General features: G+C 41.3%; 1 protein-coding gene across 3 annotated transcripts in view; it reads left to right on the top strand.

Moving 5' to 3' along the window:
- LOC121070271 (ADP-ribosyl cyclase/cyclic ADP-ribose hydrolase 2-like) overlaps positions 1 to 14,961 on the top strand; it is a 30,111-nt gene extending 15,150 nt beyond the window's left edge. Inside the window, exon 9 of one of the 3 annotated variants that reach the window (XM_040557215.1) lies at positions 14,870 to 14,961. In XM_040557215.1, coding sequence (XP_040413149.1) covers positions 14,870 to 14,885 — 16 coding nt within the window. In that variant the 3' untranslated portion in view covers positions 14,886 to 14,961. Of the gene's footprint in view, positions 1 to 625; positions 3,632 to 4,098; positions 14,825 to 14,869 lie in introns of those variants that run through there. The other 2 variants (XM_040557216.1, XM_040557214.1) reach the window with 2 other exon arrangements.
- The last annotated feature ends 509 nt before the right edge of the window (positions 14,962 to 15,470 follow it).

The following is a 15,470-nucleotide window of genomic DNA, read 5'->3' as shown; positions in this document are numbered from 1 at the left end:
GAAGGTGCTGCGGTTTGCTTGGAGCTTCTTGGGTAGTGATAGTGCCCCTTAACTCCTCTCCAGGTTTGAACTGTATTCCTGAAGAGCCAAAATTCAGACTTTTTTGACTTTGACACCCGTTTGAAGAAAACATGCAAGTAAAAAGACGCCCACTAGATGGCAGAGATGGTTTACAAACATAAGCAGAAAGGAAGCCTAATGCAACCTATTAGTAGTGGTATTTATTACTTGCATTTTTGCAATGTCAGGGAGTCTTAGAAATGGATCCAGATACTGTTGTATCAAGCACTCTAAAAATATAGACTTCTAGGACTGCTGCTCTCTAGAAGAGCTCTATACATTTCTCAGGTATAAGCCAGAGATGGTGCATGGACATGGAGCAATAAGGAGGCTCAGGTAGCACGGACAAACAACGTAGAGAGAAGTTTCCCAGGGTTCTGCACACAGATACCCTATTTATAAAGTCATGACAGCTAAAGGGAATCTGGTGGCAAGCGCTTATAAAGAAACTTCTAGCTTAGCACTTGGACTGCAAACTTCAACTTTGGCAACAAACCTCTGGTATTTAAAAGAATCCTAACTCAGCCTTGTGCTGTGAACATCCTGTTTGTTTTCTTTTCTTCAGATCTGCACCACCAGCACAAAGAAGACCTATATCTTCAGACAGAGGAGGCAGCTGGAACAAGCTCATGTTTGTTTCTCTTGTAGGCTTTTTATTCAGATCTGCTTCAGAGTACTGAGATAATCAACTGAATCCATATTCTCTATTGTCTTAGCTGGCTATAAATTTGGCTTTAATTCATTTCTAACTGCAATTTCACCCTACTTCTGTGACTGGCAAACTTGCATATTAAAACCCTGCATAATTCTATCTAGATATCAACTACTAATAGCATAAAAAAAAAATCTGCTGCTAGAAAGCCTCACCCTTCATTTCCTTTTCTTGAATAGAAGACATCCATTGCTGTTTCATCTTATCCCAATCCTCCAGAATGAAACTGAGAATAATACTTTCTGTCTGTTCATAGAGTTCACAAAGAAAACCTAAACAATGTCCACCATACATCTCCCAAACAACTAAATCCTACTATTTTGGCCTTGAAAACTATGCTTTGAGAAGGGGAAGTGGGAGCAGGAAGTATGAGTTCAGATGCTCACTTGGTACAAAATATAATAAGCGAGACAGCGGAAAAATTAAACTCATTTTCATAGTCTAGTATTTGAGCCAAACGTAACTGAAACAGTTATACACACGATAGTTACAGAATATGCAAGCCACGCATATTCTGTTTACCAAGTTTACCATGTGCTGTCAATTGCTTCATCATCCCCACAGCTGTTCCTCAGCTGGCTATCTCCCTGCCACTGGATAACGGGTAATACGGTCAGTAGTACCGGGTCTAGAAGGCTCCACAGGTCTTCTAGCACAATGTGTTTAGCATATTGAATTCAGACAAGAACCTTCCAGGTCAGATATTTGTCTGCTTTCAGTGGACTCGGTGTGTTTGAGAATATATTGAGAAGAAAGCAGCTGCCATCTTGAAGGTCTCTTGAGTTACTTCTGTAAGTTATCTATGTCCCAGATGGATGTTCATCTAAACTACCAGGACATCCAGCTACTAAGATGACACATAAATCTTTGGAAAAAAATAGTTGTTGTTTTAGAAAATAATTAGAATTTTGTTGCACGTTCTCTGTTAGCTTCTGCGTTATTTATTTGTGTTTGTATTAGCTGATTGCTAAGTAATTGGGATAGAATGTTCCTGTTATCGCAGTGTTTCTGATTTAGGACTTTGCAGTAGATGTGCATCCTTTCGGTCCCTGGTACAACTATATCAGGTTAAATGTTTGAAAGATAGTATCTGAAATATGTTGCTGTTGCTTATTTGCCTGGTTTCCATTCCCATAATAATCTTTAAATTGGTTCCTGTGCAAATCCATTTGCACAACATACAGAGTTGCATTTGCCTGTGTCAGAGTTAGATTAGGGCTCAAGCTCAAAGGATTCTTGTGTGTTTCAGAAACTTGCAAAATGACTGACGTCAGGCTCACAGAGAGGTGTCCAAGCCACCTTTTGGTCTAGTGTTGTCCTGCCCACTGTACTACGGTGTGGGTGGGGGGATTCAGAGGGTAACTAAATATCATCAGCAAGGCATATGCCTCTCAGGCAACTGCCACCCACAAGCCAAGCGTCCCCACTGGCCAGCTTTTGCTTTCTGGCCCATGTGAGCTTTTCAGCCTCTGGATGCTATCAATTTCAGCAGTGCAATCATGACTGGCAGTTATGCATGGTACCAAACACACTGCAGGAAGTGATAAATAATTCTGTTTTAAAACTTGCAGGATGCACAGCAGGATAGATTCAATGCAAATGACTTGAGGTTATTTACTGTTTGACCTTATATCGAGACCAACATACCCAGAAACCTCTTGCAGTGTTTTCTTATTTCTAATATTCTTGCCTCCTTTCCCATTACATCGACTCAGCAGCAAAACCAGCATTTTATTTTTCCCAATATCTTTTCAATAAAGTGCTTCAAACTTGCAGGAAAAGCTTGGGAAGATCTGTAAAGTTTTTTAGCTAACCAACTAATATAGCTGACAAAAGAAGGCAAAATTTTAGATACATAGTCTTCTTCAGATCTTAAAGGCAACAGATGCTGAGTATGGATCAGTTCTGAGTTTAACTTATTTTTTTTAATTAGTGTGAAAGAACAGTGCATCTAGCATCTAGCAGGGCAAAAAGCAAAGTGAGAAACAGTAAGGTCATTTCCTAACAAAAAGTGAGCAAGAGAATCCCTTCTCTCTCTTCTTCTGTTTCTACAGCTACACAGCATGCAAACAGGGCTATTTACACATACATTTTACATGTATGTGGTGAGAATGAGCCCTGTCTGTGCTTTGCCTTAACACCTGGTAAATGCTGTGATTAGCAATGTCTCCTGTAAAAGCTGTGGCACATTTGGAGGAATCAAGTCTAAATGCTTGCTAAGGCTCAACAGGGTGGTTCAAAAACGGATTCAAAATGTTTTGATCATTCGTATTTGTACTAGCAGTACTGCAGATACAGCTGTCTGCAGACATGAATTCAGGTCTGGAACTGAATTTCAAGGGGGAAAATGCTTCAAGGGGGAAAACGTTTCAAGGGGGGAAATGTTTCGTATGAAAACATTGTTTGTATCACTTCATTTTGAATCCAGTTTGATACCACAATTCTGTATAGATCTGTCAATACCCAACTACTCCTGGCAAACGAAAGCCTCATGCACCATAGCATTACGGGGTGCTTTGCATTTACACAGACAGACCTGTGGAAGCTACTGATACTAAGTTAGTATTTCGTATCTTCACCCATTTTGTGGACCACAAAAACTCAGTTATGTCACGCTCTTCATTCCTATGTGCAAGTAAATATAACCTCCCTTCCGCTACCCTATTTTTGTTTCTGCTGCATGTGTTCGTGTCACTGTATCTGACAAAAGCAGAACTCTAATTCAGAATAACTTATTTTTTCAGCATGTCTGTGCATGCACACGTATACATCTGCTCATGCCCGCTCTGACTACTTTTAAATGCAAACTCTTGAGTGCTTTGGAGTAAGTGTTAATGAGAATAAAGCAAGGACAACTTGTTCACCTCTCTGCCCTTTTAATACTGCTGGTATTTATTTTTGTCGTATTGGCCTGACGAGATATTCAGCTGACACATCTGTGTTTCCAATCAGCAATCTCAAATGTAGTGAAACTTCCACTGAAACCTCAAGAAGTTGCATAGCACTCAGCTGTTCAAAGGAAGGGAACTTCTATGATAGTTTTCTTTAAAACTAGATCTGCTAGAAATAATTCTGGTGTATTCTGCTTCAACAATAGAGTGTAAGTTGGAAGAAGGGTGCTTTTAACAGAGGCAAGAAATTTGGTTTAAAATAGCTCAGTATAGGGAGGCACGGCATCTTAATTTAGGCAAACGCTAGGGTGGTTCAAGCAGCTTACAGTATTTTTTCTGAGTTTCAGGTTTTTCCTAATTCCAGCTTCTGCCCTGTCTATATGTACTTGTCATTGTATTTAAGAGATGAAGAATATAATTTGCTAATTTTTGCAGGTAGCTGAGTTCCTGTAGTTCCCTGTGAATCACAAAGGCAAGCTCACAAGAGACTCTGTCACCCCACTACAGCTCAAGTGCAGCTCAAGTGCAGGCTGGCAAGCAGAGGGGCTGAGGAAACTGGGGCCTGGGAGCACAGCACAGACCCTGCCCTCACACTGTGCCAGAGCATCCACCTTGTCCAGGCAGCGCCCTCGTCACCTGCCTTCTGCTCTCTTTCCTGCCATCTGCAGCAAAGGTGAATCTGGTCTCAGTTCAGATGAGTTATTTCGTAATTTTAGCAGAATATGAGTGAAAAAGCATGACAATGGACATTTTATAAAAGGAAAAAGAAGCAGGAAATTATATTTAATAATATGCATTTCCTTTAGGTAATAGCTACTAAAGTAACATAATTAGTCCTTTACTCGTGACTGTTTGACTAGGAATACCTCCACACTATGCTTTGGTGAGCTCCCAAAGTGCAGACAGAAGGGATCCTCCAGAACCATGTGTCTGGAGTAACTTGAGTTATAGCATCAGTTACAATAACTAACAAAGTAATTCTGTTTGCCTGGGCATCTGTTAGTGGATATACATGATATGGTCTTCTATCAGATACTAACAAGTGCTTCAATTAATAATTAACAAGGAATGTCAGGTATTGCAGGTGTAAACCAGGATGATAAGTCAAGAATTTAGCAAACACTGGACCACTAAACTGTAGGAAGACTTTTTTCCCATTTGCAACAGGTAGTCAAGAGAGCTGTGCTAAGAAAATGGCAGGTGTTGCATATTCTTAACTAAGTTAGGGTAATGATGAAGAAAAGCTCCTTAGGTCACACTCTGCTGTTTTGAGCAGAAGTAGCTATTCCTTCCAAATTTTAGTCTTGCAGTCTCAAATCACAACTGTAAGACATGCTGGACTATGTATGTCGTGCTTCATTCTTACTTTTCCCTCTAGTTTAATGAAAGATGCAAGAAAATCTGGAGCTGGTATTTCCTTGAAGAAGAATAAAGTCACTTGACTGTCACCTTGAACTTTTTGTCACCACTGCCCATAAGCATGGGGTTAAATAAAAGAAGGAAAGAGTGATTATAAAAGCAAAGTATATGGCATGTATCATACAAAAAGAATCTACAGTAAGACACAGTAAGAATAACCAATAAACATGGAAGGCACAGCATCAAATCCTGGACAAATATTTAAACACATATATACAAAAGCATATTTTACAAAATAGCTGGCAACCAGTAAAGATCTTGTTTTTCAGGTTTCATGTTTTTCTTTCACATGGATCCCTGCCAAGTGGCAGACCTACTCCCTATAGTTCTTTCAGGAGAATTCTGCAATTTATACAATCCTGTGCCTGCCTAACATACCTTTATGCCAACTTTGTTTTGTTGGCCGCCTCAGTGGGATGGTGGCCAGCTGGGTACTTTGTGCCAGAACGTGTGAGCAGCATAATAATTAGTAATGGCCAGAAAACAAGCACTTGAAAGTTGGTGAGATTACTCCATTTGTCTTCACTCTGCACTAACCTAAACTTTGAAAAGTAAAAGCAGAAAAAAAGTAGAGCAAGCTCATCAGACTGTTAAGTAGCCCCAAGCTAGCTGCCTGCTCACACAATCAGAAGATCCCTAACTCCTAGATGATAGCTTTGGTATAGCTCTCACTTTCTTGCAATCCCTTCTATTGCAGCTGTTCCATTTTGTATAAATTGAACATTGCTTGAGCAAAAAATATTTTCTCCATAGCTTGATTCATGCTGAATGCATGATTCATTAAACTTGCGTCTCCCACTCTGCAGATCAGTGCTTTAAACACTATATTCTTGAATGTGTTTTTTAAAAATTGATCTAGGCCATTATTTTCTGACATGGATAAGTAGAAAGCTGTATCAAAAAAGGTGAAGATGATGCAGAAGAATGAAGTGACTTGTTTCCTCGTGCTGTTTGGGAGCTACTCCGCGGCTTGTGTGTCCACTCCAGCAGCAACGTGTATGTATGCAGGGGATTTCTTCGTGCATTGCACAAGCCCTAGCTATGAATTTGTTTTGTTACAAAGCTGCCATTTTGGCTGCAAAAGAAATTGTAAGCTGAAAAATGCAAAAAGCAGCACTGGTGACAGCAGGAAATTCTTCAGGCAGCAGAAAAGCTTAGGAAGCACCTGTAAAAGTGCCAAGCTTTCAATGTCAAGGGGAAGGAGCAGATGGCCTGACACTCAGGAGAGCTGGCAAAGGAAACCAGCACAGAAATGGAAGGAAGAAGCTTGGTCTAAAGGGGGAAAACTTTTTAGACCCTTTGAAATCTTTGATTGCAATAGACAAAGAAAAATGTTGGTCATTAGTGTCCGTTACCGTGCCTCACCCTGAACATACAGCCCCAGCTGTCGTGACTCCAACTGGCTACAAGCGAACTCACGCAGCAACAAGTAAAGAAACGAGTGCTAATCACACACTGGGAAAGGAAATAGAGTATGTCGAGTTATTAAGGGATAGCTATTCCCAAACATTCTTCCCCAGAATGTCAGCTTTAAATGCACTTCCCATCGTAACGATGTTAATTTGTAAGGCAGTCAAAACTGTAGCAAGGTTTGAAAGATGGAATGCAGAACAGATGCTGTGACTTCTGAGAAAGGTTGGAGTACATCTACATTCTTGTCAGTCTATCTCACTGGATATTTGATGCTACTGAATAAATCTGAGTGTCCATAAATCACGTCCTAGGAAGAAGCAGCTTAAAACTGAGTAGTTCCAGTGCCATTTTGGTAGAGTACAACACCAAGGGAAAAAGCAGGCCACTAATTTTAGGATCTTAAGCTCTGTTATGAGGCCTGAAAATCACTCATCCCTTATGCTGTCTCTGTAGTCTCCTTTGAGACAATAACATGAAAAGATCAGAGCTAGTTTTCCATGCAGTGCTTAGTAGGAGTTTCCTTATCAGAAAGGTTTTTAGAAAAATTAACATATCCACAACTAGAAGAGCCTTTCAAAACATCCCTGAATTATTACTTTGGACTGCAGAAGAACTTCACAGGAAAACAAACAACAATAATTTCCCATACAGAGACAAACAAACCTTACCTATGTGGGCAATCAGAAAGGGTTGGAAAACTTATTTGCTAATAAGGAAAATGTATCACTTACTGATAAAAGTTTTATCTTCCACACTAATACATGATGCTTGATGAGGGGAAAAGACACTTGGCTTCCTTTATTTCTCTGTTACATCCCATCTGAGAGTAAGGACATTTGGAAGGATGGAATAGGGTGAGACAGAGATTGTATCCTCAGACTCAAAGGGAACTGAAGAGCCCGCAACCATTCCTGCTTTAATAAATCAGTTTGAATGGAAATCAGTTGAAAAAAGAAAATAGGAATTGATCCTGTCACAGCCATGCTGTAGCTGTTTAATCTCATCCTATTTCTTCCAAAAATAGTTATCTAAGAGGACACATTTCATAAAGTATTTTTGAAATGACTGATGGATGAGTGTCAGAAACTTTACTGTAGAAGCCTGAATGTCATGACTGTCCGTGAGACACTTCTGTATGCCAGAGCAACAAATCTTCTAAAAGAAGATTCATGAAACTATTCAGAAAGGATAGCTTTTTTTCAACTATGTAAAGGGGCATTTTAGAGAAGACAAAGCAAAACTCTTTTTCAGGAATGCACAATGAAAAAACTAGGGATGATTGTTAAAATGCACAACAAGTAAAATTCTGTTCAAACATCAAAAAAATCACCATGGAGGTGGTGGAGCAGCTTGCCGAGAGAGGTTCTGGATTCTCTATCTCTGGAGGCTTTCAAAGCTCCACTAGAAAATGCCCTGAGCAACCTAATACAAGCTTGAAGTTGCACGTGAGTTGAGCAAATGGTGGGACCGGCTGACCTGCAGAAGTCCCTTCCAACCCACATTGTGCAATGATGCTGTGAGTTTTCCAAAAACGGCAATTACTGGATATTTTCTTTCTGGAAAGGCCTGTCATACATGGTACTATCCCCTTTTTGTTTTCATAATACAAATGCCTAACTGGTAAGACAGCTTTATTTTTATAACATATTTAGCTGTCCATAGATTTTTAGCAATCAATCATACTGGGTGTGTTCATTTCAAAACCTAACAGCTAACATGTTTATCAAGGACATTTCAAATTCTAATTTAAGCAGCACAAATAATATTCCACAACATGTTGCATTCACAGTCAACCTTAAGCTACCTGAAGATCTGCCTTTATACATAACTGATTTCAGGTATTGTCTTCAAGGAAAGATTAGCTAGATTTCCATCTGTCTTGTTCCCTAAATCCTGGTATCTTTGGAAACCTATCTGATAAAGTTCTTTGTTTTCTTTACATATTCATTAGAAAGCAAGAAGATCTGGCTGTATTCTGCAAGTATTATCACAAAATCAGAGAATCATACTGTTTGTATGGGACCTCTCAAAGGCAATAGCAGCTTTGTGGTGACATAGCCAGCTTGCCCTTACTGTGAGGCTAGGTCCCCTGCCCCACTGAGCAGCAGGTCTTATTTTCCTTGGTGTTCCTCCCACTGTGGGTGTGCCCGTGGAAGCCCTTCTTGCATCGCCCTTGCACATAGTTTTAACTTCAGTTCAGGTTTGGCTCTCTTAATACCTTCCCTGCATGTCCATGTCAGCCCCAAAGAGGCGAGGCTGCAACCACTCCATGTCTGCATATGCAGGATGCAGGCCTGCTAGTGAGAATATGTGTACATGTACATATGTACAACATGGATTCCTTCAACAGCAGCCTCAGAAGTCTAACCAGGAGCTGGCCCTTGGATCCCAGTCTCCCCAGTTGCTGGCACCTGGACATAGGAGTCCCCAGGGCTGCAGGCCTACGATGGGTATCACACCTCCACATCGGGGCTGATGGCTTTGCTGGGACAGCCCTGGGAGGAGCCCAGACAAGGGAGTTGATCCTCAGGAGTCCTTGCTTTGTGTTCCTGCCTGCCTTTGTGTCCCCGTACTCCTCCAGGCTTGTGCAGGTGGGCCTTTCATCAGCTGATAGGCTTGGGAGGAGCTGGGTAGGGAATTATTTGGGCTTCCCCTCCCACCATTGTCTCTCTGACAAGAGACAATGGGTGTGCAGATGAGCCTTATCACATAACCTAACAGCCTGGGCAGTTAATTATTTTACATTCCTCACAGACAGTCCATCCACCCTCTACACACTTTCTTCCAAGATTTAAGCTCAGTTAGGAGTTTCCGATTTGGCCAGGCTGGACTCCTGCCACAGCTTCAACTTCCTGTATATCTCCAGTTCTGAATCTTCCTTTCCTTCACAAGGCCGTTTTTCAACATTTCCTAAGTAGTCATTTCTGACTGTCAGTTCCGATCATAAAATTCCCCATGTTGCTGATTAACATCTAGAAACAGGCCTCTGACTCTGTGCGGCCAATTCATCCCTAACAAAACACAGCGAAGCTCCACTCCCCAACTGCACCATGTCACTGAAGGACAAGTGCTGGTGCCCAACACTAGAACATTTGACTGATGTATCCTGGGAGGTAGATTTTGCACAGACAGAGACAAAATGTACAAGTGGGGCAGATGCAGGGACTGGAGGAAGGTGGCAAGAGCCAGTGGGGAACAGGGGCGAGGGAGGGAAGATCTCCCCGAGCAACCCAAGTAGGTCTCTTGCACTGTCCTGTGCTCATCTAAGCTCATTCCCAGTTGCATATCTGACAGGTGACATACAGATGGACCAGACCGTCCTGTGGCTCGCACAGGAATGAAATAGCTTCATGCTGGTTGCCTTAAGACATACTCCTCCCTGCCCCTCGAGTGCATGAGTATTTTATCTGAGAAACAAGAGGTAGGGAGGAGGGAGAAACGACTGGGAGTCTGTGCAAACACAGGAATGTTTTGTCTTAAAGACCTCTCCTTTTAGATGTTGCTCTGTCCTGGGCTGCTGTGTTGGCCCTTTCATGCTCTGCAGTTCAAAAACAATGCATCAGTCTTGGGATCCTGTCCAGCACTGAACCCCTCATATATGGGTGTCTTCATGTTTATTTACACAAAAAGCAGAAACTGATTTAATAGATTTTATTGATACTGCTTTCCCTCTTCTCTTTATTTCTCTTCCTTCCTTTTCTCCCCTCAACTTCCCACATGCGTCTTGAGATTAGAAGAAGCCACACTACATCTAGTCAAGTGTGTGTGTAGGGTGATGAAAAGGTCACTGGCAAAATAAGACAAAGTGGTGACATTTGGTCCTCCCACACTCTCTCGATGCATGAGAACACATAGGAAAAAAATAGTACGTTCCGGTCGAGAGAGCAGAATGCTTTATTGAGGAGAGGCAGGCATCGTGCTTGTCAGCATGGCTGATCTAGTATTCTCATTTCCCCCATTTAAAGCCCTCAGCAGCGTATGAAACAAAACGAGTAACTTCCATGTGGAAAAACAGGCTGCTTAGAAACGATAGAGATGAAAGAGACAGAAAGCCCCTGCAGTCCCTCAGTGTGCAGAGTGCAAATAATTACTAGATGATGTCTTTTTACAGGGTAATTTATCACACTCCGGGTACAGCAGCTTGCACCGATGGGCTTGCAGAACCCAGGGTACGACCTGTGTTTGAAGCAGGCCAGCCAACTTTGCAGCTTCAAACCTGCATGCTGCAGGGGTAGTAGCTCCAAAACATGCCATCAGTATGGAAGAACGTGCACGCATCCACAGCTGTTACAGTGATGGGACGTGGCATTTCTACCCCCCCAGTGAAAACACGTACCACAGCATGTGATGCCAGTGGTCTCCCTGCACACCTCTCGGCCTTCCTAGGAAAAGTGCTCGAGGGTATACTGATCGTGAGATCGTATCCTTATTTACAGCAAAAATGAGAACGAAGTGACCATATTCAGAACACCCACAGAGTGCAAAGTCAGTTTTTTGAAAAATACAGGTGTCTGGGCTTGCGAAAGCAACTTCAAACTGCTTTCTGTCCTATGTTTCTTAAACGTAAGGATGCCTAAGATCCAATGGTGTTTCTGTTTGAACTGAAATGTCCCCTGGGTGCTTAAACATGAGTGAATTAAGGAATTCAGAGGTGTCCATTAGCAACTCAGAGACAGGTGACAATTAAGACATTACTGATTTTTCCAACTAATTAGTTCAGGGGCACCTCCTCAAACAAAATTCAGTAGCAATGAATAAACCCACCCATACACACAACATTGTCACTTTCCAGGCCAACTGCACAACTAATTTCTGTATGATTTTTCAGGATGATCAGAAGAGGAGTCAGGTCTGAAACTTTACAGATTTGAAAAGCTACAAGTGTCTAAAATAAAAAGTGAAAGTGCAACTAAATTCACACATCTTTAAATGCAGAGGTCAGTTGTCCATCTGTGTTAGCAATTTTTCAAGTGATCTACCTAGGTCAGGTACAAATTAAATCACCATTCAAAGAACACAGATATTTAACACATTGGAACAAGGTCATAAGATAAATGCATCAAAACCTCAGCTTCAGTTGCTTAGAGGAAGCAAAGTCTATCTCTACACTCACTGCACAATTTAAAATAGGACAGTGTTGCTCGATGTCCTCAGAGCCCTGCATTCCGCATGTAAAACAGAAAGTATGTAATGCTGCATGTAAGCCAGAAAGGGCTTAAGAATTTTCAAGTGTCTTCTGTGTGCAACAAAGTAGGTAGATAAATGCATGCAATTTCTTTTCAAAGAACTGAAAAAATGCTGAAGATAAAAACAAAACAAAACAAAACAAGATGATGAACCATTGCAATATCAGATTAGCTGACTAAGGTATGAAATCCAATTACCTCGTTCATCAGCTAGATTTTATATTGCACTTCAGGAGGAGCCTTGCTGTAGTGAACTGACCTGCAGAGTTAGCAATGCCAGGACACTGTTCTGTACCTCCACACTGAGCTTTGCATCACTTGTAAAGATGCAAAGATGCTATTGCAGAACGGTTTTGCAACCTTGCAAGTGGGAAGTGCGAAGATAATTTATCTTGAGCCTGGTTTACAAATGAAAGGAGGCCTATGCAATCACTTTGTTTGCTTGTCCATTCCTCCATCTGTCAGTCCCTTCCCTCCCAAAGACTTGTGAATTTATGGGCCAATTTCAACCCAAGTCTAATGGAGTGGGCTGCAGAACTTCTGTTCTGTTATTTTACTCATGCACATTCAACTAATTTGGATGGTTTGGGGGTTTGCCTTTTTTTTTTCCTGCACAGATAAGGTATGTGTTGCTGCGAATGGGAGCTACACCATCCTGTTCAGAGGAGATTAACTCCCTATTGTCTGATAGTCAGACTTTAACACACAAAAAAGTATTTTGTCATCATAACTAATCTTAAAGAACTTCCAGCAGAAGCAAATGCAGTCAGTAGAAATTTGTGTCAAGTAACAACGAACTGAGCAAGACAATAACAACAGGCTGAACAAGGCAGCTGGATAATGGCAACCAGCTGAAAAAAAAAAAAAAAAAAAGATTTGGGATAAGGGAGTGCTGGTGTTCAAACCATCTTCCGACTGCTCACCCAATAAACAAGCTCACAAGGCATTCCTGGTAGTGGATATGGCCTTTGCAGAAGACATGACTGAGACATCTGGGTGCTCAGACACCAAGTTACAAATGCCTGTTTTGCAGCAGCGGGTGTGTGGTTGGATGGCACGCTGCTATTCACAGCTGTCACTTTGTACTCGCTGTTCTTCTTGTCCCAGCCCATTTATCATTTTATTTTCAGTGTTTATCTCAAACCTTCTCTAAATGTTATGACAGCAGTTACCCTGTGAAACCGGGAAGCTATGAGAAGACTAATCATTGCTATTCCAACAAAAGCCGTGAAAGGAATGATTTCTTCAATTATTGTAACAGCTTCTGCTCTTTTCAGTTCAAATTCCCTTATTCCTAAATTCTGGCACTGGCAGCTAGCAATTACAGGTGTCCACAGTGATTAGTGGCACTGCATACCACGCTATCATCCTCATCCAGTGCATTATGTTGAAATAATTCTTCATGATTCATAAACTGTGTAGCCTTTGAAAGAGCCTTTTTTCTATCATATGGAAAAATTTACTGCTACTATAACTAAGCTCAACCCCACTAAAGGCAGTGGCATTGTTTCTGTTTCTACCTGAGCACACTTAGATGAGAAATGGAAGCAACTGAAGAACAACCAGGACACAGGCAAACCACACAATCATAAAATATTTCTATCAAACTTTTTACTCACTGTGGAAGAAACAAGTTCTAGAAGCAGGTTTTAACCTTGGCCACCTAAAAGATGCACAACATATTTTTTCTTACTGATGTTTGCAGGTTAATGTTGATTTGCACTGGTTCCATCCACCTATTGCACACCACCTTTTATCAGCGAGCGATATTTCTGCTGTGAAGGATTATTTGTGTCCTCAGCCATGTTTGGGGTGCTAGGACTATCTACAGTTGTAATAAAAAGTTAAAAAAAAAAAGATAAACTGTTGAATGACCAGACCTTAAGAATGGCTGGGGGGTGGTTTGTCATCCCTTGCTGGGTCAAAAATACAATCCACAGTACTTCCAGGTAGCAGTGGAAGCTAGCTGCTTTTTTCTTATGATATACTTAGCTGTACTAATGCAGGCTAGTAAATTATATATAATACAATTCCATTCTTACAGAAGTCTCTTGCTGCAATACACGGTATCAAAGCAGAGGCTGGCATTTATGTGCCTGAAGTTCTGTCTTCTCATCTTTTACACCCACTTTTTAATCCTCCCAGGGATTCAGTGTAAACTCTGGCAGAGAAGCGGACACACCTTGACTTAGTATTAGTTTCGGCTTACCTTGGAAATTCACATAGCTTGGAGGGCTCCAAATATTGGAGTTTATCAGACATGGCACTTTTAAAAGATGTCATTTTCCTTAGAGAAGGCAAAAATAGCCACTAGCACACCAGTTCAAGAAGGATGCAGGTCCATGAGCACTTCACTGCAATCTCAGGGGAAATCCTAAATGTGCATTTCCTTACAGTTGTGTTGGGGGTGTTGACCTCCTGATGCCCTGGTGGGATAAAGGCAGGTTAAGGTGGTTGTCTTGAGGAAGCTGCTTAGGAAAGAAGCGAGCTCCAGCTGAGTGCCCACAAACCTGAGGGGATGCAAGGCCTTTGTAAAACAAACTGCTGTTCACATCCCTTCATCCTCCCTCATCTCACATTCTCTGTGCTCCTCTCATGCCGTCCTGTTCAGGAAATACCATTTCAACCCTTCTTTGCTAAGGCACCATTATCATCTTACTTACTGTGGAAACCCTCTTGTGCCAGGACATCTGCAAGGCGCAAGTACCTTCTCACGTTCATACTGAGAAAGAAGCTCCCATTTTCTGAAACACCAGAAGCACTTCGCTGGCCTTCCTGCCGCCCCCTCGTCTCTGTTTGTCGCTTTACTCAGGCTGATCAGGCTGCAGAGGCTTGCTGAAAGGAGGCTTGGCATTTCCTTGCCTGTTCCATCCCTCCTGTAGCTCGAGGTGTCACAAAACCAACAGCAAGGACAGCTTCCAGAGCAACCGGGCCTCCACTTGCCTTATTTATTTATTCTTAATGAATCAACATCACATCTGAACAAAAGGAAAAGGTTTTTTATATCGGGTGCTTTTAAAAAGTTTTAAACTTTTTTAACTGTCCCATTTGTTCTACTCTAAAAAATATTCTGATTTTAGACTTCCTGAAGGTGAGTATCTTCAACACCCTAAACAAGCAGAGATTGCAATTTTATTGCATAAACTGTTTAGGATAACTACTTGTTTTGCTCTGTTTTGTTTTTCCAGTGTGGCATTTCCTTAGTTAATGAAACTGAAGAGCAGCAAGCTGGAAACATATGCACAGAAACATTAAGAGGAAAATAAAAGCAGTTGAATAATCTCTCTTGTGTATAATAAGTTATTAAAAAAGGCAGAAAGTTCAAATCTGGCATTCGTGTTTACATTATCATCAACGTAAACAAGGAACAAAAAAGAACAATAACTTGGGACTGCCAAAGCAAAAGCCATGTGCTTACTGAAAGGATTATGGGGGAAAAACTTCCTTTATGAGCTCGTTTGTACTTAATTGTCTCATATAGAGCTTCCTGCCCTTTCTCCAGAACCTGCAGTAGGGTCCACTGAGGGCACACAAGCAGTCGGTGGATGGGCCATGGGTCATATCCTGGCAACTTTAGCTATTATTCTACAGAGAATTAAATACCATTTTCCTATTCATAAATCAGATTGTTCATATGTTTTTATAAAGTTACCAAAATAAACATTCACAATAGCTATTTAACTTTTCTCTCTAATTATCAGCTGGCAATCTTGTTTTCAGATGAGGGAAGGTGTATGGCTGACTGGAGGTATTTTCTTGTCCACTTCTTATCTAGCCATCACTGTTAGC

This window comes from Cygnus olor, chromosome 4 (assembly GCF_009769625.2).
Source record: "Cygnus olor isolate bCygOlo1 chromosome 4, bCygOlo1.pri.v2, whole genome shotgun sequence".
Classification (NCBI taxonomy): domain Eukaryota; kingdom Metazoa; phylum Chordata; class Aves; order Anseriformes; family Anatidae; genus Cygnus; species Cygnus olor.
Note: the sequence above shows the minus strand (reverse complement) of the source record. Positions and strands in the feature narration are given on the sequence as shown.